This window comes from Pongo abelii, chromosome 16 (assembly GCF_028885655.2).
Source record: "Pongo abelii isolate AG06213 chromosome 16, NHGRI_mPonAbe1-v2.0_pri, whole genome shotgun sequence".
NCBI classification, from domain to species: domain Eukaryota; kingdom Metazoa; phylum Chordata; class Mammalia; order Primates; family Hominidae; genus Pongo; species Pongo abelii.
The window spans coordinates 77,080,566-77,105,361 of NC_072001.2; the positions used below are offsets into that span (position 1 = coordinate 77,080,566).

General features: G+C 47.7%; 1 protein-coding gene and 1 long non-coding RNA gene across 2 annotated transcripts in view; one reads left to right on the forward strand and one right to left on the reverse strand.

The window, feature by feature from the left end:
* Positions 1-21,833: 21,833 nt before the first annotated feature.
* On the reverse strand, positions 21,834-24,415 carry LOC129050500 (uncharacterized). The gene is made up of 3 exons (XR_008514173.2): positions 24,176-24,415; positions 22,826-22,986; positions 21,834-22,001 (listed from the first exon to the last, which is right to left on the reverse strand). It is a non-coding gene; the product is annotated as an uncharacterized LOC129050500 (long non-coding RNA).
* TBC1D21 (TBC1 domain family member 21) overlaps positions 23,687-24,796 on the forward strand; it is a 30,050-nt gene continuing 28,940 nt past the window's right edge. The window contains exons 1-2 of the mRNA XM_002825651.4: positions 23,687-23,754; positions 24,386-24,666. Of these exons, the coding sequence (XP_002825697.3) occupies positions 24,607-24,666 (60 nt within the window). The 5' untranslated portion in view covers positions 23,687-23,754; positions 24,386-24,606. The remainder of the gene's footprint in view (positions 23,755-24,385; positions 24,667-24,796) is intronic.

Sequence of the window (24,796 nt, forward strand, 5' to 3'; positions counted from 1 at the left end):
CTAGAAGTTTATCACATGTATAAATCCATATTGCCACCACTACAGTCAAGGCAAAGAATGACTGATCACCACATAGGAGTTCCCTCAAGAGCACACTTTTTTGTTTGCTTGTTTTTTGAAACAGGGTCTTGCTCTGCTGCCCAGGCTGGAGTGCAGTAGCACAGTCACAACTTGCTTCAGCCTCAACCTTCCAGGCTCAAGCGATCCTCCCACCTCAGCCTCCCAAGTAGCTGGGACTAGAGACTACCACCATGCCCAGTTAATGTTTGTATTTTTTGTAGAGACAGAGTTTTGCCATATTTCCCAGGCTGGTCTCGAACTCCTGGGCTCAAGCAATCCACCTGCCTCGGCCTCTCAAAGTGCTGGAATTACAGGTATGAGCCACCACCCCACATTAAATTTAAATTGCCCACATTATGCCCTGCACAGGCACTAAGGATGCGTGTCTGCTCATCACTCTAGGAAAGCCTACCTATCCCATCTTGCTCTGTGCAAAGAGGCCTTTCCAGGGAAAGCAAGTTGGGGACTGAGTGTCCATGGAGAGATCTTCTGGAGTTGCCTGAAGCCCCCCGCACAAACCCTCCGTGAAGAGGCTCACCTTATCACGTTCCTGCAGAAGAAGAAACTGAAACCCTGAAGACCTGGTCCTCCCAAGGTGAGTCTTGAACAAGCTCCTTGAGGTTCAGCACCACGGACAGATCCAGGGCACACGTGAAGACAGAGGGTTCATAAAGACAAGAGAGAGGGCTGGGTGCTTCTCTGGGTCACCTCGTAGTCTGGAGATAGAGAAACCCTAAGTGAGTATACGACCCACTGCCCCCCTTCCCCAACAAACAAGGGTGCAGGGCAAGGAAGAGGGGTGCATTTCAGGAGGGAGATCCCTGCTTGCCTGACTCTTCCCCATTATTCAAAGCTTATCCTCAATCTCCTCTGTTCTGAGAACCTCTCTTTGACTTTCTCACCTTGCTGGCTCCCTTCTCTGAATTAATTTACCCCAAAAGCTGGCAGCACCATCCAAGACAGCCGGGAGCACATCATGTGCTTTTCTCTGCCTGCTCCCACATATGAAGCTGCACCCCCAGCCAGAATGTGAATGCCTGGAGGAAAGACCAACTTGTCCTTCACTTGTCTCTTCCATTTTCTCCCTTTTTTCCTCCCACCCAATGTAGTTCCACACAGGGTTAGGAACTCAGGGTCTTTCTGGGGGACGTGTTAGCCAAGGGATGGCTCTGTCCTTATTTGATTCGCCTTCCAGAATCCCTCCTTGGACATCTTTTCTGCCTGGCACTATTGGGGCAGGGAGCAGAGGGAGCATATTCAAACCTCAGTTTGCCTTCCAGAACTTCTCAGCCAAGCTTCCTTCCCCTTTTCCCATAAACTGTAAGACCCTTGCCCCTTGGGAATCCTCATTCATGGTATTTTCCCTGGAATTATCTGTGCATCCTGGAGTTAGCCTCACCAAGCCTGGAGAACACCATCCCTAGCCACCTCCCCACCGGCAGCACTGTCATGGGTGCTGTGCTGCACCATCTGTATGGCCCCTGCAGAATCAAAGAGCTTACTCTCCCAGCTGCCAGGAAGACGATTTTTTGACACTTCTCATTTCTCAGCCCCTCTGGGAATTGTCTCAGCTGAAGAAAGCATCCATGCCTAAGATAACACCCCCTTCCCAGGGAAGTCCACATCCAATGACAGGGTATTAGGGCCCAGCTCCCTCACCCCACTCTGAAGGGTCCTCCCAACCTCAGAGCTCCTATGGAATCATTGGAGGCTCTCATGGGAACTGCATTGCTGCCCAACTTCTCCCTCTGCCCAATCCTGCTTCCTCCCTTCCCCTACAGGCATTGGTCCTGAGACCACTTCCTGATGCTTTCCACATACTAGTTTTCTCAGCGTATGCTTCCAGAGGAATCCAACCTGTGACATCTCTAAAGTCTTGGCCCTGTGGGATGAGGGTTCTACTAGCCACCAGGCTGGCTACTCAGATGAGGCCCAAGAAGGTGGAGTGGAGCTGCCCTATTTATTAATTTCCCACAACTCCTCAGAAAAACTCTGTTCACTCCACATTCTATGACAGTCCTCAGCCTTGCTCTTAGAAGCAGCCCCGCCACCCCGAGTTCCTCTGGGTCTTCTGGCATAGTGAAACAAACTCTGAAGGCAGGCAGATCTAGCCTCCAGTGCCTCCAGGTACTAGGGAGGTGCCCTTGGGCAAGTACCCTAATCTCCCCAAGCCACTGTTCCCAGATCTGGAAGCAGAAATGATAATGAAGACATCATAGAAGTCATACAACACAAGTAAAAATGTTTACAAAGCACAGTTCCTGACGTATAAATATGTGCTCAACAAATATAAATTCCCTTTCCTTCTTTTGAGTCTGAGGGCATTTTGTAACAAATTACCAATTAATATTTTTAATATTGAAATATGATATTTTAATAGTATTGAGTATCACAAGCACAAGTGTAATATAAATCTATAGAAAATGTTGCAAATTTTTCATATGATGGATCAGGGAGGCGGGAAGGTGGTCATTCAACTGAATTCTCCCTGTATACTGGTCTTCTTCTTCACATCATTGGAAAATTCTTGGCATCTAAAGAAGATTCCTCATAGTGTAAAGACTATCAGGTGTTTTCTTTGTATCCTAAAGGGAAATGGAGCGCAAGCAGGCCACCTCTATACCTGGCTGGAGCAGAGAATGTGTCCCCATAAGAAAGCAGAATCAGCCCTTCTTCCTAAGCAATAGGTAAATGGATTGGAGAGGAGGTGGTACCTTAAATTATGGCTGCTTTGGCCACACAACTGGGTGCTAGCATCTGGAAGAGAGGATGTGAGAAGACAATCAGCCTGTTAAGGGAGTTTTATGAAAGTATAAGTTGTCCCTAAAATAACAACGCTAAGTATCCAACTCTGACAATGATCTCTTCCCAAAATGCAATGATCATCCACTCCCTCAAGCATCTTCCCGCTCCCTCAGACTTCCTTCCCCTCTCCCCGGGCAAGCTGGAGAAGCCCTGACCTCCCCAGAACAGGTGCTGCTCCCTCACTGTGGCATCTGTGGCCTGGGTGTGTAGGGTGGGAGCTGGAGGGGGCTTGGGGAGCCCAGGGAGGGAAGCCACACCCCGGGCACACATTTTACTCCAGCTGGGCCTTTTCTGACAACCTTGGACCAGCACACAGCTACACCCACACACAAGCTCTGGGCTCAGAGAGTGCTGAATTCAGCCCCAATTAAAGGGCCATCTCAGGGCAGGCTGCTGGCACCAGCAGCTGCTATTTTGGGACTCGGTGAAGGCAGTATCTTCTCTGTTGCTCTCTCCTCCATCTCGGTTTTATTTTTCTCCTCTCTCTCCCTTCTCCATTTCTGTTATCTCTCTCGGATTTTCTACCTGAGTATGCATTTCTTTTCGTCTCTCAGCTCCTCTGTCTCTCCAGCTGCCCCCAACTCTGTGGCTGGATCTCACTCTAGATCTCTCTTATCAAATCAACTTGACAAATACTTATTCCCCACTCCACTGTACCAGGCCCTGGCTGGGCTCTGGAGAAGAAGCGATCTGCAGGTCCCTGACTTTGAAGAGCCCTGAAGTGTGGTCTACCTTTCTCTGCTTCTCTCTGCCCATTTCTGCATCTTGACCTGCCCCGCTCACCCTGCCCAGGAACCCAAGGATTGCTTCTAAAGGCCAAAGAGAGGATTCACGTTCCAGCCGTCCTATCTGCTGGTCCACTTGCAGTTTCTGTACCCCCAGGTTCTGTGCCCCAGGTTCCCAGTCCTGGCTTTAGAGGCTGGGAACTTCTCCTCTCCTCCTCCAGGCTTCCAGTTTCAGCAGGAAAAGAAGGGCTGGCATTTCCAGGGTGAATCTGTGGCAGCAAAGGCTCTAGAATGCCCCAGAGGCCCACGGCCAGGCCTCCCCTCCAGCCTGGCCCCAAGGAGACCTGGCCCTGTGCCTGCAGCGTAGAACCACTTGGTCTCCCTTGTATGGTCATTTTCACTGTAATTTGGTCTCCAGGTCTGTCTCTTGAGATTGGCCATAAGCCAAGATAGCTACTCTCCAGGAGAGCCCTGATGGGGGGAAAGTTAGGTTTGGGTGTGTGAGACACAAAGAAGAAGTGAAATTAAAATGCAGAAGGACAAGAAATTTATTACTCTCAGGTCCCACATAGGTTAGGGGTGTCAATAGTGTGCAAAAGAAGTCCAAAGGTGACAGGGAGTTCAACTTGGGGCAGGGGGAAGAGAGAGAAAGAGGGGACCTGTGGGACTTTGCCTTTATTAAAGCCTGTAGCGTTATCCTTTGGGCTTTCCCACAGGGGTTGTTGATTGACTGGTTCAGAGAAAAGATACACAAAGGGGGGACTCATTTACATGACTCTGGTGTTGACCATTAGGTTTCATCATGGTCAGAAGCTGTGGGACCAGTGGTATTGGATCAGTGGGATGAGGAACAAGCAGGCTATATTGCAAACGACTACATGAGGAAGGGAAGTGTTTTGGGCTTTAAATAATTTATATTAAGCCTTAAAATGGATGCTGAGACACCAACTACATTAAAACAAATTTATGACACTGGGTCAGACCAGCAGGCCGTGCTCCTTGTCAATCGAGAGATTCAGGATTCATAGACGAAAGCCTCTTCTCTGTCTTCTCCTTCTCATTCCAGAGGAGCCCACTCCACTATCTCCTGCTCCAGCCCCTGCAGCCCTGGTACACTATCCTGTACTCATGGGACCAAGCTCTCCCACCATGGTACCTGCTGGCTGGATTTAACCTGACTATGCTCTTTGACACTAAGTGTGGAGTAGGGGCTGATAATAGGACCTGCCTGCAGACTCTCCGAGGTCCTTCCCCTCAATGGATTCCCTTCTTGGGCTTCCCCATGTACTGGAAATAGGGGGTACATGGTAACTTCTTATGGGTATTATTGAATTAATAAATTTAAAAACTTAGCCAGACACATGAGTATTTTCAGATGTATTATCTTATTCAATTCATAGACCAGTCTTATTAATCTCATTTTAGAGTTGCAAGAACAGAAGCCCAAAGAGGTTACCCAAAGTCAAATCACCAGGGCTAGGGTAGGAAGCCAGGCCCCCTGCTTCCCCAGTCAGAGCTTGCTCCGAAACACAGCTCTTGCCTGTAAATAAAAGAAGGGGAAAAAAACACTTCTACACAGCACAGTTCTTCCTCAGAGAGTTCTTCATCTGAGATCCCAGGGCCTCAATGTCCTTAGCAGCTGCTTGAGAGATAGAACCAGCTCTTCAGGAGAGACAGTACAAGGCACCCACACACTGAGCCAGACTCAACCTGGCTGGGACCTTGGCAAAGCAGAGAAGCCCTGGCTCTGGGCCAGGTGGGCACAGCTGGTGACAAGTTCTCAGTCAATGGGAGCCCAGGGGCGAGAGGAAGCTTTAGGGAGGAAGGAATGTTCTTTGAGCTGGTGTCAGCCAGAGGCTCAGAGGTGAAAACATCAAAAACTCCCAGGTGGCTGGCAGGACTGAGACCCCATCTCCCAGCGGGAAACAGGAGGCTGGCTTGGTGGGGCCACCTTTGAAGCTCCCCAGGGGACGGACATGCCACTCAGGGCCTCCCTGGTGAACAATCGTGCCCCTCAGGCCTATGGCACAAGTGGCCTCTGAAGCTGGCTTTGGGGCTGGGGAAAGTGCAGTTGGGAAGGTGCTTTGATACTGCCTGTCTTTGGTGGCTTTTTCAAGCTCGCCCTGCTCTTTTTCAGTAGTACCACATCAGGGTGTGCCAGATGGAGAGGAAGCAGGTGGTGGAGCCCGGGTGTGCCAGGCTGCCCTGGCCCAGAGCTGCTGTGCAGAGTCAAGGACCCCAAGCCTGTTGGGACCTTGACCTCTAGGGACCCCTGGCTCCGGGCTGGCCTGCCCCACGTCTCCCTGACTTCTAACCAGCAGACTCCCAGAGCCAGCCCTTAGACTCCAGGGGACCCCCAAACCCCGAACCCTGGGCCTTGAGTGCCACATCCTGCAGGTCACCAAGGCCTGAAGAGTTGGAATCCCTTCTCGAATCCACTCTCTCTTCTTCGTTTCCAGCACCACTGCTGGGTTCTGGCCATCCTCATCTCCCCCTGGACTGTTGTTGCCCACGATCTTCTGGCTTCTGTTCTGCCCTAGCCACCCAGAGCCAGCTCTGACATGCAGGTCAGGTCCTGCAGTCTCACATTCTTGCTCTGCTCATCCTTCACCTGACACCCAGGGCTCCATGACTTGGCTCCTGTCAACCTCTCCAGCTTCCTCCCCACCTCTGCCTCCCAGGTGCCCTCCTGAGCTCAGCTGCAGGCAGCCACGGTCGTTCCTCAGACATGTCCACCTGTTCTCACCATTGTACCTGTGCCATGCTGTCCCCAGCTACGACAGAATCCTCCCATTCTTGCCTACAGGCACTGGTCTATCTTAACCTTCTACTCAACTTCTAGACTTCATTCCAGCTTCAACTTCTCAGCAAGCCTTTCCTGGAGGCTGGGCTGGGCCTGTGCCTCCCTTGGGCTGTCTCTGTGCCCCATGTGCCTGATCTCACTATTCGCCATGCTGGACTGTCACTGCTGGCAGGTGTGTCTCCTACAGAAAACTGGGCTTCACAGAGGGCAGGGGTCATTTCCAAGTCACCCATGTGGCTCCACAGCCCAGCATGTAGGGTGATAAATAGGCAACCCTGCACCAGTTCCCACCATCTGGTTGAGGCAGACATACACACACATGCACACACACACACACACACACAAACTACTGAGCTCTCACAGGACTGGGTAGTGTAAGCTAAATTGAGGGCAGAGTCAGCAAGGAGGGTTCCCTTGAGAAGGCAGGATTTGAGCTGGGTTCCTTTGAGCTGGGTTCCAGAGGCATGCTCTGCACCTATCTGGGGATGTGAGTGCAGACAACCGAGCCAAGGCTGGGTGGCCAACGACTGGTGGATTGCATTGCATTGATAGCCCAGTGCTTCCTGCTCCCTGTGTCCTTGCCTTCTGCCGTGTGCCTTTGTATTGTCCTCCCACTATTAACAGAGGTTATGTCACTACCTCATCCCTTGAGTTGACCCAGCCATGTGACCTCCCTTGGCCAATGGGATACTAGCAGATATGCTGCAAATGGAAATTTGAAATGGGCTTTCACATTGGAGCCTGCCTTCTTGTGTCTGTGCTTGTGGCTAGCTTAGGTCAGCCAATAGCCAGCTGACCTCCAGAGTGAGTGACCCCATCTGAGAACTGAAGAATCACCCAGCAGAACCCAGACTAAATTTCTGACCCACAGGATAATAAGTTAAATATATATTATGTTAAGCCACTGAATTTTGGGGACTTTGTTATACAACAACAGTGATTGAGGCCAAGGTGACCAGCCTCTTGAAGGGCAGGCTCATCCACAATGGTGCCTACGATGGGCTGGCCATCTGAACAGGACCATCACTCCTTCAGCATTGCCACTGCCCCCTCTGCCTCAGCCACCTTGGGCTCTACGAGACCTCACACATGTCCTGTGTCTTTGCACAAGCTGTTCCTTCCTCCTGGAAGACCCATCCTCATCTTGTCCTCTGAATCCTGTTCACCCTTTAAGACCAGCTCATACCCTAAAACCTTTGTAGGTTCACAGCCTCTCTACCACCATCAATCTTTTGGGAATGAAGTAAGGTATAAGTGAGTAAAATCCCTCCCCTTCTGTCTCCTGTCTTCCTGTATCCCGCTTTGCTCTGCCGGTAGCTTTATTGCAGCACATCCCCTTTCATAGTTACCAACCCATGCCGTGGCTCCTGAACACTAAGTAGGGAGGAAGGCCCCACTGAGGGAGTGGCTGTCACGTAATCCTGGGTCTCCCCAAGCCTCAGCACTAGCCTGGGTAGCCAAAAGTATCCTGGGAGGGGGCAATGAATAAAGATGTACAAGCTTTCCATCTACTGATTTCAGAACAATGAGACGTGGTACTATGTAAAAAACCCACATTGAAATTCAAAGACCTGTTTTCAGTCCCTACCTTGCCCTGCAACATTTGCCAGGGGCTTGCCCCCCTCCGAGCCTCAGTTTCCCATCTGTATAATGAGGGGCTGTGCTGACTCATTTCCCACCCCTCCAGCCTCCCCTCCGCCCCCACCACTCCCCGCCACCCGGTCAGGGCTGAGCATCTATGGAGTTTGCTCAGGTATCCGGTCCTCTGGCTGCTAGCTCTGGCCTGGTTCCTTACTGGCCTGAGTTGTATGACAAAGCTTCCCACCTGCCAGCAGCCTGGCCAGTCCTTTGGATAGTGGGGACTAATGAGCTGGCCTGGGTTCTTTTGACTGCCAGCATCTTCCAATTTCTGAACCTGCCAGTGGGATAAGGAGGCCTTGGTGTTGGGAGACATCTCTTCTGAAAGCTCTGCTGGTCAAGGCTGGGTCCCTGCCTGTCTGATCGGGGAGGCCTGGCCAGTCTTTGGGAAATTTACACACCCACACACCATCCAAGGCTCTCTCCTGGAAACTTCTGATGGGCCCCTAGGAAGGAATGCTGACTGGCTGTGTCTTCCTCCCTTGGCATCCCCTAGAGTCAGGTAAGAAGAGGAGAGAGAAAGGGAAAATGGGCCAGTGCAAAATTAACCACACAGAGAAAGACTTTTCCACTCCAGCTCACTGAAAACCAGGACGAAAGATCTCAGAAGCCGGAATCCAGCCAGGTTCACACCTAGGGAGCAAAGCTTCCCGGGGTACAGTGCAGAAGGGAGGCTAGATCTGAACTAGAGCTTCTCCTCCAGCCAGTATTATCACTGCTCACTCAAGGAGGTGGGAAAGCTCCAAAGATGCTCACCTCATGCATCTCCCTGGCATACCAGGAAGAAGCCTGGGGCAGAAGTTCATGGGGTCGCTGTGGCCCTAGGGTAGGGCTCTATTGCAGACCTAGGGTAGAGGGCTAGGCCACTGGGGCTTCCAGATTGCACCCATCACAGACAGTGAAGGGCTGAGGCGATGCAGCCTCTCTGGCTCTGCCTCCTCCCTTGTCCACCCCTCTTTCCAGCAGATAAGCTTGAAGGAAGCAGGGAGAGGCTGTTTGTGGATGCAGAGGGGCTGCTCACTCACTGCTCTGTTCTCATGCCATCTCCTTGAACCTCACCACCCCTGTGAATGCTAGAGGCAAAGACTAAGAGGCTGAAAGTCCGGAGCCTCGGGTTCTAGTCTGGGTGTTTTCCCTTGATATCTTTGTGACCTTGGAAGGTACAATCCTTCTTTTGGACCCCTGGATATTTCTTCTGCAGGTAGGAGGTAATAACTCCCACTGTCAAATGGCCGCAGGATGGAAAACTTCTGAAACCATCAAGCTCTTTACACAGATGTTTTTGTTATTGAGTCCAGAGAGGTGGTCCCCAATGTGCTTGAGGCCTCACTGTCCCCTCTTTGCTGGCCTCTTTGCAGCCCAGGCTTTGAAAACATGGCCAGGACCTGGTCTCTGCTCCCCACCTCATGTTCCCCAGCCAGCTGCCCCAGCGGTCCCTGCACAGGTTCAGCACCTGCTCTGAGCCCATCCTGGGGCAGGGCTGTCAGGGACATAGAGAGGGACCTTCCCTCCAGCTCTCTCCCTGGGTACAGAACCACCCAGAGAGGAGTGACACGCTGGAGCAGGACAGAGTGTGAGCAGGAGCTGTTGTGTGGAGTGTAGACGCTCAGAGAAGGGAGAGGGTGGCGTGGGCTGGAGGAAGGGAGGGGCTTGAGCTGGGCCGTAAAGGACTTGATCGCTGTGTGGTGATCATGGGCCTGGCAAATTAAGGTCACACAATTCTAGAGGCAGGAGAACCTTGTTCCAAGGCACATTCTTGCCTGCTCATCCCAGTTCTAAGGAGCAGACCCCATGCATAGAAGTTCACAGTCTGGAAGCCAGCAATAGCTGGGGGCCAGAGGACATTGAGGCAGACATGGGGGTGGTACTAATGGCCCAGGGTCTCCCCTTCTGTTTCTGTCACAGCAGCTTTTGCTCTGAAAGAAGAAATGCCGGACTGATGAATGGGTGGCTAAGAACACAAGCCTGTGAGCTGCTGTCTGCTTCTGCCAGAATGGAGGCAGATTATCTGGACAAGGCGTCCAACTTCCTGTCAGGAAAGAGGACACCAGAGAATCTGGCTCTGTCCACACATCTCCTGGGTCTGTCAGTTACTTACTGTCATCTCCTGGGTCTGTCAGTTACTCTCCACACATCTCCTGGGTCTGTCAGTGACTACTTACTTCCCCCCGGAACTAAGCCCTCCACATCCACACACTGTCTGGTCATGTGAGGCTTGGAGGGGCAGAATGGGAATTGTCACATCAACCTAGGGAGGAGAAACTGAGTCTCAGGAAAGAGAAGGAGCTTGACCTCAGTTCAAGGCCCAGGACTAGAAGCTGGGCCTCCTACTCCTCAGTTAAGTCAGTGTAGCCACGCTACCCGAATAACCTAGGTCAGTGCAGACGAGTTAACTAGGTAAACTGGGGACAAGAGATCCATTTTGGAATTAAACTGTGGAGATGCAAGATGACCACTGTGTATACAAGCCCACCATGTGCTAGGCATGGTGCTGGAGACTTTGCACAGTGTCTCATTCAGTACTCAAATCCAACCTCAGAGTGAGGTATCTTCAAGCTACAGAGGCCTGGAGAATCTGGGCAACTTTTCTAAACCAGCCATGAAGAAGTGGCAGAGCTGGGTCTGAACACCAGTCTCTCTGAGGCCTGAGCTCTGCATCTTTCAGCCACTACCTGGCCACACCAGACAACTGTCTGCATTGTCAAGAATGGCTGGGCCACGGAGGAAGCAGCCATGCAGGCAGGACAGGAGGGAGGGTCCTATTGGTGGGCCCTCGCTTCAGCCTGGCTTTCTCACAGCCTCCTCCAGGGTGAGGATGAGCACCTGGCACCTCTGGGAATTGGCTCAGAGAATAACACCACAAGCAACAGCGATAATTTTTATTTTTTTCTTTTTCTTTTTTTTTTGAGACAGGGTCTCGCTCTGTCACCCAAGCTGGGGTGCAGTGGCTCAATCATGGCTCACTGCATTCTTGACCTCCCGGGCTCAAGCAATCCTTCTCACCTCAGCCTCCACAGTAGCTGAGACTACAGGCACATGCCTCCACACCTGGCTAATTTTTTTAATTTTTTTGTAGAGACAGAGTTTCGCCACGTTCCCCAGCCTGGTCTCAAACTCTTGGGCTCAAGCTATCGGCCTGCCTCATAATAACTTCTTTTACTGGTGCCTACGTCTTTTTTTTTTTTTTTTTTTTTTGAGACGAAGTCTTGCTCTTGTCGCCCAGACTGGAGTGCAATGGCACGATCTCAGCTCACTGCAACCTCTGCCTCCCAGGTTCAAGCAATTCTCCTGCCTCAGCCTCCCGAGTAGCTGGGATTACAGGCGCCCACTACAACGCCCAGCTAATTTTTTTATTTTTAGTAGAGATGGGGTTTCACCACGTTGGCCAGGCTGGTCTTGAACTCCTGACCTTGTGATCCACCCGCCTCGGTCTCCAAAAGTGCTGGGATTACAGGCGTGAGCCACTGTGCCCGGCCTAACTGGTGCCTACTTCTACAGCTTTCTCTGTTAAGCCCTTTATGTACACATACACTTTATGCACACTCCCTCACTTAATCTTCAAAACAAATCTTTGAGACAGGTCCTTTTTATTGCATTTTATAGATAAGGAAACTGAGGCACAGATGAGTAAAGTTCCTCTCCAATCTGTCTCCAAATGCTTCTATCTTCTACAGTCTACACTACCCATGGATTTCAGGTGGAGAGAAAGACATCTTTCTGACAGTGAGAGTTACCTGGGAGTGGTGGAAGGAAGCGCCCTGTCGATGAGGCTTTTTTGCTGAGTGTGTGGGGGCTTGTGCACACAGAAATACTATTTATAGCTACCTTTTAAAATTTAATATGCAATTTATTAAGGATACACATATAAAAACATAGCTTTTTAGAAGGATTAAGCTCCACTTACCAATCTTATTGTTCTATGCATCAATGCAATAAAATAAGAACAAGACCTTCACTTTTTCTTCAATTAAAGTTTGATTAACTCAGGTTGAAAAAACTACTCCTTTAAACGATCAGTGCCATTTACAACTTAATTAAATTTGCTTAAACAATTTCAGCTACATTTGAACATTTAATATATTTGACTTTCCTATGTAACTTAAATATCTAATGGAATAAGCAAAATCTTTTTATCATGTACTTGAAAATCCATTGTAAATATAATAAATTAAATTTATAAAAATACTGCCTGGGTGTGGTGGTTCACGCCTGTAATCCCAGCATTTTGGAGGCCAAGGTGGGCGGATCACTTGAGGTAAGGAGTTCGAGAACAACCTGGTCAACATGGTGAAACCCCGTCTCTACTAAAAATACAAAAATTAGCCAGGTGTGGTGGCATGTGCCTGTAATCCCAGCTACTCGGGAGGCTGAGGCAGGAGAATCACTTGAACCCAGGAGGCAGAGGCTGCAGTGAACTGAGATCATACCATTGCACTCTTGCCTAGGCAACAGAGTGAGACTCCATCTCAAAAAAAATAATAAAAAATAAAATTAAATAAATAAATAAATAAATTTATAAATAGAATAACTTTTACATTCTTTTAAATATTGCAATACTGTTTGCAAAACTTGTTACATTCTCCCATGCCTTTCAACTTAAAATTACATGTCTACAGGCTTCTGATTACAGCCAAGATGGAGTAAGCAAACTTCATCCTCTCTCTCCCACTGCTTACAAATAAAATCCCTGGAATGAATGCATACAACACTGTTTAAGAACTCTGAAAAAAAAATATTAGCAGGCGGATTTGCGGGAAATAAATGCTCAAAGAATGATCAATATGACCGTGAGTTTTCTGGTATTTTCCCTCCAATATCTCCTGACTTGGATGCTAGAGGGCCCAAATGCCGCTGCACAGTGGGCCCAAACAAAAAAAGCTCCGAGGGGAACTTTTGCTTCTAGCCAGAGGACTGGGAACAGGGACCCTGCAGGTCAGAGAGTGACCCCAATTGTTCTCTCTTTTACTCTCCTGGGTATGTCCCAAGGAAAGCCCCAATCATGTAACTATACTCCTGTAATGTTGGTAGTGCAGAATCTAAAACCATGAGGAAAATCCTTCTCTCTGGTCAGAGGAATTGGGAAAGGGAGCCCCTACAAAGGTGTGGGGGAAATCCTGTTGATTTTTCTTTCTTTCTTTGTCTTTTTGCTTCACCCAGGAGGTGGACCCCAGGCAGGGGAAATATGCAACAATTTGGGGAGGGTAAAACTCCAGCGTTGCAGCACAAAGACCAGGAAAAGGGCCTCTAGGCACCTGAGAGTGTAAGGGAAATCACGGAGTGCTAAAGAAAAGACTTCCTTAAATCTGTGGGTGAAGTCCTGGACTCATCCTTGAGCAGGGCATGTGTAGAACTGATCCAAAGCAGGTCAGCACTTGTGGTCTGAACCAGATAGGGTTGATCACATAATATTCAAAATGCCCCAAATTATTCCATACACAAAGAACCAGGAAAATCTCAATTACTTTCAAAGGAAAAGATAATTAACTGATGCTGGCCCTGAGATATTCCAGATGATGGAGTTATCACACAAAAACTTTAAAGCAGATATTATCACTATAGTTCATAAAGTAAGAAAAAATGATCTTGAAATGAATGGAAGGATAGAAGCTGTCAAAAAAGAACCTGAAAACCATTTTAAAAAGAGCAAAATGGACATTTTGTTGCTAGAAAATACAACAACTGAAATTTTAAAAATCACCCCATGGTCTCAATTGCAAAACAAAGACCACAGCAAAAAGAATCAATAAACTTGAAAATAAATCAATAGAAATTATCTAATCTGAACAACAGAGAAAAAAGATTGAAAAGAAAGAATAGAGTTTCAGGGACTTGTGGGACAATATCAAAATGTCTAATATTCATGTCATTGGAGTTCAATAGAAAGAGAAGAAAAGGCTTGCTTGGTGCAGAAAAAAAAACTTGAAGAAATCACGGCTGAAAACATCCCAAATTTGGTAAAAAGACATAAATGTATTGGTTCATGGATCTCAGTATATTCAGAAACCCCCAAAACAATAAATTCAAAGAAAACCTCACCCAAAGACATCTTAAACAGCTGAAAACCAAGGATAAAGAAAAAAATTAAAAGCAGCCAGAGGAAAGCAATACAATACATATAGAGGAAGAACAATTAAATTGACTACAGATTTGTCATCAGAAACCATCAAAGCCAGAAGACAATGGAAAAAATTCTGTAAAATGCTGGAAGAAAAGAGCTGTCAACCCAGAATTCCATATCCAGTTAAAAAACAAAACAAAACAAACAAACAAAACCCAAAACCTTTTTTAAAGGCAAAGTAAAGATATTTTTATATGAAGAAAAACTAAGAAAATTTATTGCTGGCATGCCAGCTACAAAAGAAATGCTACAGGAAAATTTTCAGGAGAAAGAGAAATGATACCAGTATTTGGGAGATTTTTCCAGATGTCTTTCTCATATTCATTTTGAGTTGCTCCTGTAGCCACTGCTGCTGCTACTCCCTTGGAGAAGGCGACACTCCCACTCAAAACTTGGAACTTTAGGAGTAAAGGAAGATGATAAAATTATAAAGCTAGGTAAATATAATAAATTATTTTCTCCTTAAGTACTTTAAAATATGTGTGACAGCTGAAAGCAAAAGTTATAACATTGTATAATGAGGTTTTCAATGTCTATAGATGTATATAATGACCACAGCATGAAGGAGGGAAACGGACCTATATGGCTGCAAGGTTTTTATATTTCACTTGAAGTGGTAAAATATTAACTCTAGATAGACCATGAAGAATTAGATATTTGTATTATAATCCCTAGAATAACCACTTAAAAAATACAAAAAGATATAGTAAAAAAGGCAACAGAGAAAGAAAAATGGAATACTAAAACAATATTCAAATAATCCAAAAGAAGACAGAAAAGGAGAAACAAAGAAATAAAAGATTTGGGACAAACCAAAACCAAACAATAAAATGGTAGACCTAAATCCAACCATATCACCGAATGTATTAAGTGTCAATGGTTTAAACATATCAATTAAAAGACAGAGATTGTCAGATTAGATTTTTTTAAAATAAGACCAACTCTATGCTACATATAAGAAACTCACATTAAATATGATATAGATAGGTCAAAAATTAAATGATTTTTTAAAATACCATGAAACATTTTTTAGAAAGCTGGAATGGCTGAGCCAGGCACAGTGGCTCACACCTGTAATCCCAGCACTTTGGGAGGCCGAGGCGGGCGGATCACAGGTCAAGAGTTCGAGACCATCCTGCCGAACACGGTGAAACCCTGTCTCTACTAAAAATACAAAAAAATTAGCCGGGCATGGTGCTGGGCGCCTGTAGTCCCAGCTAAATGGGAGGCTGAAGCAGGAAAATGGCGTGAACCCAGGAGGTGGAGCTTGCAATGAGCCGAGATCGCACCACTGCACTCCAACCTGGGCGACAGAGCAAGACTCCGTCTCCAAAAAAAAACACAGAAAGCTGGAATGGCTATATTAATTTAAAGCAAACTAGACTTCTAAAGAAGGAAATTTATCAGAGATTAAGAGGAATATTACACAATGAAAAAAGGATTAATTCATCTAAAAGTTGTCACAATCCTCAATGTATATGTATCCGACAATAGAGCTTCAAAATACATGAAGCAAAAAATTGAGAGAAGTAAAAGAAGAAATAAACAAACCCAGTTATACTTGGAGACTTTAACAAAACTCATCTTTCACTAACTGATGGAAAAGTAGACAGAAAATCAGTGAGGACATAGAAGACCTGAACAACACTACCAGTGAACTTGATCTAATTGATATTTGTAGAACACTTCACCACCAATGGCAGAATACACATTCTTTTCAAGTTGCCCCAATATAGACCATATTCCAGGTCATAAAACAAACCTTACCAAACTTAGAAGAATTGAAATCTACAAAGTATGTTCTCTGACTGTAATGAAGTCAAACAAAATGAATAAAAGAGAGATATCTGGAAAATCTCTCAAATACTGGAAATTAAGCAACACATAAAAAATTCATGGGCTAAAGAATGGTGAGGTTGAGGAGCTGGGATGCTGGCCCAGGAAGTTTGCCCATGCTCTTAACCAGTAGGCCACATGGCCTCTCAAGGTTTTTCAGAGCCTTGAATGCCTGGCTAAGGACTTTGAAATTTGCACTTACTCAGTGGATAAGCATTTAAGGATTTTCACATATAAGACAAAGCACTATTTGCAAACAGATGGAGTTGGGTATAGTTTGTGAAGGGGCAGGAGAAGGGGCAAGACAAATCTGTTCTGCCCCACCAGGGAGGCAAAGTGAAATTAAAGATTTGGATTTTTCAAGATTTTTTAAATAAGACATTTTTGAAACACAGCCCATCCCTCCTTTTTCACAGAGGTTATTTCCATAGTCTTTTTGGATTGTACGTATGTTACATGAGCTGGCAGCTCTAGAGGGAGGAGCCTGTCTCTACCATCAGACAGGGGCTTTCAGACAAAGGCCATATAACCCTGCAATAATGGGGATTTCCCAAGAGATAATTAGCTTGTGCTTCTAGATAAGTTACTTAACCTCTCTATGCCTCAGTTTCTCATCTGTACGATGGGGATGATATCAGTTCCCGCTGACTGGGCCCTGGCCTTGGGCTAAGCTGCCTGGAAAAAAGGCTAGAAAGGAATTTGAACTCCTGGCTTCTGGTAGCTGCAGTGGTACCCTAGCTGGAAGGTAGGTGGGAAGGTGTCTCTAGTTTGCAGTAAGGCTTGGAGGAAGGTCTCAGCATGACACCTCCAGGGACCCAGAGTGGGAGCAGGGTAGGGCATTTTAAATATTCTCTGCAGAGACTTTGATCAACAGCCATGACAAGGAGGGTTTCTGTTCTCTTTGAAGCAGCAAAAAGATCAATCCTCCTTCTTATCTCAGCCTCTTTGCACAGTGGCATCACGTGCTCCTGCAGTCACTGAGGTTGCTACTCTCTCAGAGAAGACCGGAACAGAGGAGGCAAAGCCCAACCCAGCCCTGTCTCCTCCCTGCCGTCTCCCTGCCTCCCTGTACCCCTCCATCCCAGGGATGAACAGAATCTGCCACTTTCTGGCCTTCATTTGGCCCAGTCTCAGAAGGAAAGAGGAGGAAAAAAAAAGAATACCTATGCACCAGGAAATAAGACCTTCCAGGGCTCCTTCATCAGACTTTAGCTAACCTGGGCACTCCTCTTTTCCTCAAAGTCTGGCTTTTAAAACATCGCCTTTTGCTGCGATCTAAAGATAACTGGGATAGGAGGCAGGAGACTAGATTCTAGTTACAGGTATGCCTTTGATTTGCTGTGTGACTTTAAGTAAGCTGCTGCCCCTCTCTGGAGCTTAATTTCTCACCTACGAAGCAGAGTTGCTGCAAATGTTTTTCAGGACTCAATTTAAAACTCTGTAGTCAAGACCAGGCTGTGGCCAGGGCCAGATTTCCATGTGTGTTCAGGTTGTAGAATTGTTTTTCTCAGATCCTCTCACAAAGGAATTGCCCCCATAACCTTGACCTCACTGACTCCTTCCTATCTTGGCCAAATGTTTTTCTACACAATCTATTAGTGGAAAGAGCTGCTTGGCTAGTGGAGCAGCATCCTGAGTCTGCAAGCTCTGCCCATGAGGGGCAGGAACGATTCCCATCAGTGCTGCCTCCAGCTTGTTCAAGGACTGAAGACAGCAGAGGAGAGGGTTTGCAGGGTCACTCTGCCTTTGAAAGGCTGGGAGAAGAGAATATGGCACGGGGCAGGATAGGGAGGAGTTGAGGTGGGAATAAGGGGTTGTGGGAGAAATGCCCTGGACCTCCTGCCTCTGGGTGTTGTGTGTTTATGACCATACCAGCCTGGTGAGTTTGGGTAGGGGTCAGGGGTTTACCCCATGCGGGTGTAGCCCCTCCCCATTTCATTGGGTGAATGAAAGTTTCAGACACAGAGGAAGTAAGATCCTCCACCTGTCTCCTGCCCCCTAGAGGAGGTCCCAAAGACAAAGGGCAAAGGCCGCAGGAGTCCTGCTCCTCCAAGCCAACCCAGTGAGCTGATGCTGCTTCCGGGCATCAGGCTTTGGAGAGCTCAGTAATAAGCTTCCTGTATCTGGTCTTCAGGATACTGACAGGTCTACTGTCTGGCCAGATCCAGGACCCAGTCAGAGTCTCCCAGGGTGCAGAGGATGGAATAGCTCCAGAAAAGGAAAAAAATGAGGAATGAAGTGAGAAAGAAGTAATTCCAGTCTCCCTGCTTCTGCCCGACACTGGAACGCACCAGGCCAGATCTGAACCTCTTCTCTGCCTCTAGGACTGAAGGTGTCAGTGTAGATCTCCATCCTCCTGCTTTTCCTCCCCCAGCCCCAGCTTCGTGTGTCCCTTCCATCACTCCAGGCCCCTGGGGTCTCCTGCTTTGCCCTCATGAATCCTGATCCCTAATAAGTCCCCAGGGTCAGCCCTTTGCCCACTGCCCAGCCCCCTTGGTGGCCCCCAGCTTGGGATCTCTCCAGGGAAGGGAATCATCTGTGAATTGCTGCCATGACTGGCAAGGCCCAGGGGTGCCATTCCTGGCATCCTGCCCAGGCATTTGGACCTACAGGGTGGGTGTATTTGTGTGTGTGCACAAATGTTCACACTTCAGAGAGCAAGTTTTGCATAGAAGTGAGGTGCCCAGATTGATTTCATGCTGTTTTGGGGGAAACATGTAAGTGTGGGCACGTTGCAGCATGATATATATGTGTTTGTATGCACATTACATGGGGCTATTTGTGTTTCTGTGGATCTGAGTATGTTGGAGAGTGAATACTGAAGCATGTGGTCCTGCATTTTATGGGGGCTTGTGTACTCCTGAATTTCAGGGGTTTCGTGTATAGTTTGCAGAGTGATATGTGTGCCCATGGGCAATGTGTGCTAGGTACCTGTGAGCTCTTGAGTATCTTTGCCACTTTCCCTTTGCCTGGAGAAACTTCTTGCTGGTTCCTGCCTCCCTGCCTCCTCTACATTGGAGGGAGAGCTGAACCCTTGGCCAAATAGCCTATCTGAGGTCAAGGGTCAGCAGCAAATTTAGTGCCCCTGTGGTCCTTGCTCTCTGACCCATGTAGCAACAGCAGGCAAGTGGGGGTGGGGGATGCTGATTGCAGCTGGAGAATCCCAGGAGCAAGCATCTTGAGGAGTTCAAGGTTAGCCTTCTTGTGCTCTGAAACAAATGATAACACAAACAACTGCTGTTTACTGAATGCTTGAGTATACTAGATACTAGATACTGTGCAAAGCACTCTGCAGACATTATTTAAACCACACAATAATTTTACAAACACTCCCTTTTACAGATAAGGAAAATGAGTCTGGGAAATTAAATGACTTAACCTGGGTCAAATAACAAGTAAGTTATAAGACTAGGATCTGAACCCAAGTCTGTTTGACTCTAAAATTCATGATTCTCTCTCCCTATTCTGGTCTACAGATTATGCTAGAAAGAGGGGAGAGTGGAGGAGCTCCTCTTCTCCAAAACCCACACTGACCAAACAGATCTGTTTTTCCTTGTTAGAGGTGAGCCTTCATTTCACAGAAGGACCTCAACTTTATACCCATAGATTTAAGATCTGGAACTCCCTGATGGAGAGAAGGGAAAGGAGAGGTAGGCGGAGGAAAATAACCAGAGAAGGCCTCCTGGAGCTGTTGGAGAGAAACATCACAAGCTTTGGTGGGGGAGGGAATTGGATTTACAGACCTTGGTCTGCCCCTGGTGTCCTGGAGCCCAGTTGCTTGGTGTGTGAGGTTCCCATGGCTCGCTCCTGTGGCTTCCCTGGGAAGACTGCTGTGTGGTCACCCTCAGGATGAAGACACTGGGGAAGCAACTCATCAAGGTGAGATGGTCAGAGGCACCCCTGCACATGCACAGCTACTCTAGTGCCCACTGGGAGACTCTGCTCATCCCCTTCACTCCCAGATTTAAGTTGCAGGGAAAATGCATTATTTTTTCATTAAAAATTTATTTTGGAATGGATAGCCTTCAGAGATGTAATTAGCCACGTTATTTCTCTCCATTAGCAGTCCCTGGCATTTGCTGGAGTTTCTTGTCCTTTTTCCTCTCCATTTCACTCTTTCCATCATCTTTATAATCTAGGTTGCAATACTTCCCCACCCCCACCTCCAACCAGCACCACATAGTCTGTTTTTAGACTGAATAACTATTTTAAAATCTGGAGAGGGAGTTATAGCAAACTCCCCCCCCCCCACTGGGCTGTAGGATTACAGTCCCCTGAGCCAGCTAGGAGCTCCACGATGCCCACCACTGCCAACAGGACGGGGGAGGCAGCTCCACGTGACTCTGTGACGGCCTGGCTAGTGGCAAAGCTAGGCAGAGCTAGGAAGGTTGTTGGCTCCCCATGTTCTGGCTGGATGATCCCAGGTAAGTTACTTAACCTTTCTGAGCTTCTGTTGGCTTCATAGTGTTCAAGACTGGCACTCACTTAGGTAAAGCACTTCACTGGAGGTATATAGCAAATGCCCAGTAAAAGGCAGCTGTGGTGGGAGGTCCACAGGCAAGAGGGAGACTTGGGGACTAAATGAACAGGAGACACGGGTAGCAGGAAAGGCATAGCCTGGGCTTGGTGGGTCAGAGCTACCAGCTTTGGTGGTGACCCAGGAGCCTGGGCTGGGGGACAGGTGACAGGTAGAACCATGAGGAAGACCCCTTACGGAGCAGGACTGGGTGGAAAGAGTGGTCAGGAGCTCCACCTCAGCTGCCCACGGCTGAGTGTCCCTCTTTTGTCCAGAGTTGTTCCTATGGGTTAGTTCTGGAATGCAAGAGAGCTACCTAGGAGGTTGGCTCCCCAAGACCTTAGAGATGGCCCAAAGTGCAGTAACTCCTTAGCCCTCCAAGTAGGTTAGGGGATTTCTAGGGTGGCTGGGCTGGTTATTGCTCTGGGGAATCCAACTACCTTGGTGCTCAGAAGGGAGCTGTCTCTACCACTCCCCCCTCCCTGCTATCCTCACGCTAGTGACACAGGACGTGCAGCCATCTCCAGCATTGTCAGAAATGCCATGCTCCATGGAATTGAGGGCAGAAAGTCCGAAGCCAAAAATCTAAACTTACCCTGGTCCCCCACAAAGAGAGGTAAAGAGAAAAGTACAGCTTTAGCATGGAAGATCTTTGGCAATTTGCAATGAAATAACACCAGAATGCATGTGATTTATATCAAGATCTAGAGTGCCGCAGACTTAGTCATGGGTAGGTATCCTTTGAAGGGGTTGATACTTGTTAACAGGGATACAGTTGCATGGCGTTTCACAGAGTTGTGTCTTGTTGCATTGGCGTGAAGGGAACTGGAGTGAACCTGCTTTTTAATACTGGCCTTACCTGCTTTTACAGTAATCCTGGTCCCCTAGGTTCCCAGAGACATGTAGAGAAGTGGAAATTGGCTCAGAGGGTCTTTGAACTTGTACATGGATGTCACTACAAGCCTCATGGAAGCAGGCAGCATTTTGACATGAGTCTAGTTCACAGAAGTAAATTTTCATAGTGATTTTTGTGGACAAGTCCTAGGCATTAGTAATAATACTGGTGATGCTAAAGATAATAATAACTACCACGCATTGGGTGCCTCCTGTGCTCCAGGGCCATGCTTCAATTACCCTTCAGTTCTGTAAAGCATTACCATCCTCATGGCACATGTGGAGATGCTGAGACTCGGGCAGGGTAGAGAAGAGTCGCACTGTGTGGAGGACGGCAAACAGCACAACAATGCCTGCCACCAGGAGCAGCAGAACCAGGATGTCAGCCCACTCCATGGTTTATAGGTGTCGCCACGAAAGACACGACTCACACAGGCACTAGATGGAACAACACTTTACTCACACAGAGAAGAGACAGAGTAAGATCAGCTGCAATCATGGGTTCAGTCCCGCATGGCCAGGGGTCTCCTGCTACAGCAGACACAAGGTGATGGTCTGCACGCACCCCTCTTGTGCAGCAGCGGGTGGACCCTGTTTCCTCCCCACCTGGAACAGATAAAACAGTGAGGTTGGCCAGGTGCCTGCCACATGACGCACAAGCTTAAGCAGAACAAAGAGTACACACTGAGTCTGAAACAGGAAAAAGATATTCCCACATAAGGTGATAAGCCCAGCACAAGCTATGAGAGCTCCTTATCTGTTGGTAAGGAAGTGTTTTTGGCTCAAGGCCACTTGTATGGGGCTGAGCAGAGGTTAAAAGACCACACGCATGAGACTGCCTTTCTCAACCAAGGTCATATCATTGGTGTGCATCAGAGCCAGGATTTGAACCGGGTCTTTCTGGCACCAAAGCCTATGAGCTTTGTCACTGATGAGAGGTCTTCCCCAGGCCCCTCCAAGTCTCTTCTCCCTCCCACACCAGCCACATCAGCTAATGGACAGCCACATTCAGCAGAGAAAAATGGACTGAGTGGGTTTCTCCCTCCTTGGACTTCTTTAATGCAAACATCTAAAATAATATTTTCCCTGAAGAATCCTCATGTATAGAAGTTTGAAGCAGAAAGCTGGATTCCCATCAGAGATGAGGAAATGCATAACAGAAAAGCAATATATGGGAATCTAAGGCACTTGGGCAATTATGTAAATAAATGGACGTGGTAAGGATCATTCAGCCCTGGAAAAAAATGGACACATGTAATTACCTTTCAGAATCTGAAAAAAGAAGAAAGAAAGATGGAATAAAAGCCCTTTTTGCTTCAGTTACAGAGTCCTGCAGTTCTGTTTGAATATTAAGCCTCCATGTGGTTGCTATGGGGCTTTTGTAACATGACTAAACCATATTGGCTCATTTGGGAAGGGTTATCACCTACAATTCACAGACAGGATGCCAGAGGTTAAAAGAAGTTCAGTAGTTGATCTATGTTGACCATGTTCATTTTAGAAGCCAGGTTGAATTTAGCCCTCAGATGTTTCCAATTCCCGACCTGATCCTCATCTTCTCAAGGAACAATTGCAGTGAATCCTCAGTTGCCTACGTGGTTAATGTGGAAGAACAGACACATGGATAATCCTAAATGATGTCTGTGTCTCTTGCTCTAAACATTTGCTTTGGAAACTTCTTGCAGGCCTTAGAATGAAGCCACCCTAATGTGCAAGGGGCCCCATCCTTACTCCACACCTTCCCTACTCAACGTTGCCCACCTCCCACTCCATGAAGACCTAGGGGCAGTAGATGAAAGGGTAGAGGCTCTTAACTCTCTCCTAGGTTGGGCTAGGGTAGTGGGTAGTGGAGAGAGGCAGATAATAAGGCATTTTGATTTAAAAGGCCTTCTGCAGTGCCGCAGGCAAGCAGAACAGAAACAGTAAATGAGACAATGAATTGTGTCCATGGAAGACTCCATATGGACGGTGATTCATTATGTTAATAAGGAGGTGAAAGCCAGAGGTTGACTGTATTCTGATTTCATGTCTGGGGAATCTGTAGCTCAGAAGCGGGGAGCATCCAAATTTGAGGTCAGAGTCCATATTCCAACCCCCAGCTCCTGATTCCAATTTGGTTGGTCTAATTACTGTCATCTCCTAATGACTAAGGATGCTTTAGAGCCAGATGGGACCTGAGTAGAAGTGCAAGCAATGCTTAAGGTGGAGAACGGTGATGCTGGAGCCAAGCAGAGCCAACTCCTTGGGTCCATACAACAAATATTGAGCACCTACCAAGTGCCAAGTGATGGCAGAACTGGCATCGGGAGAGGGAACCACAGAGGAATCTGATGTTGACCCTGGCCTAAAGGAACTCAAGGTAGGAGGTGATATGGGGCATGCACAAATCTCTGTCATACATACAGAGAGGGAAGTGAGATGAGGTCTGAGACAGCTTCATTTATTCTCCCATTTAATTAAATCATCAACTCAGCTACTCAGGCACGATCCTAAGTGTTCTGGATAAAAAGCTAAATAAAACTGATCTCCACCCCAGAAGCTACCATTCCAATGCTGAAGCTGAGTCACCCCAGGAGGCATATCAAAACATTCCCCAGCCCCCCAGGCCCCAGCCCTGACATACTGATTCTGAATCTTTGTAACTGGTACCCAAGACATCTGAAGCCTGGTTTCTAGTTATTCTCCAACTTTGGGCACTGGTCTGGTGGAATAGGGAGGGAGTCCAGCTAAGAGAGTCCAGAGGAAGAGTCAGAGATAGAGAGCAAGGCTTCATGGCCCACCTCTCCCTGGAAGCCCTCCTTGACCAGCACAGCCCACACTGATCCGCATGTCCTCTGAATCCAACCTCCACTGCGTGTACTGCAGTTTTGCATTTTTCTGTTTGTTGTTGGTTTTTGTTTTTCTTTTTTTCTTTCTTTCTTTTCTTTTCTTTTCTTTTCATAACTAGCAGGTTTAATCCCTCCTCTCCTGCTTGTGTCTCATCTCTAAAGGTGGGTGCTCCCGTGTTCCGGGTCATTGTGATGAGGGTTCCAGGGGCCTTGTGACACACCGCTGGCCGGCTCTGCTCAAGTGTGGGAGGTCAGGAGCAGCCAGTTCCTTCTGGGAATGCAACCCATCTCCGAAAAGGAAGATCACATTCCTCTGCTGATTAAGCATCACTAGGGCTCCAAGTGAGTTCTGATCAGAGGCTGTCTGGAAGACAGCAGGGAGCATGACCACCCTCTCTCCTGAAAACAGCCTCTCTGCTAGACAGTCAGCCTCCTTCATCCTGGTGCGTGTTCTTCGTCAGATCTGAGTGCCTCCCTCCCCAGCCTCTGGTTGGCACTGGGACCATTTTCCCCTGCTGGGTGGGAAAAGCTAGAACCCTGAGCTAACATAGAAGGTGGAGCAAGGGTGGTTGT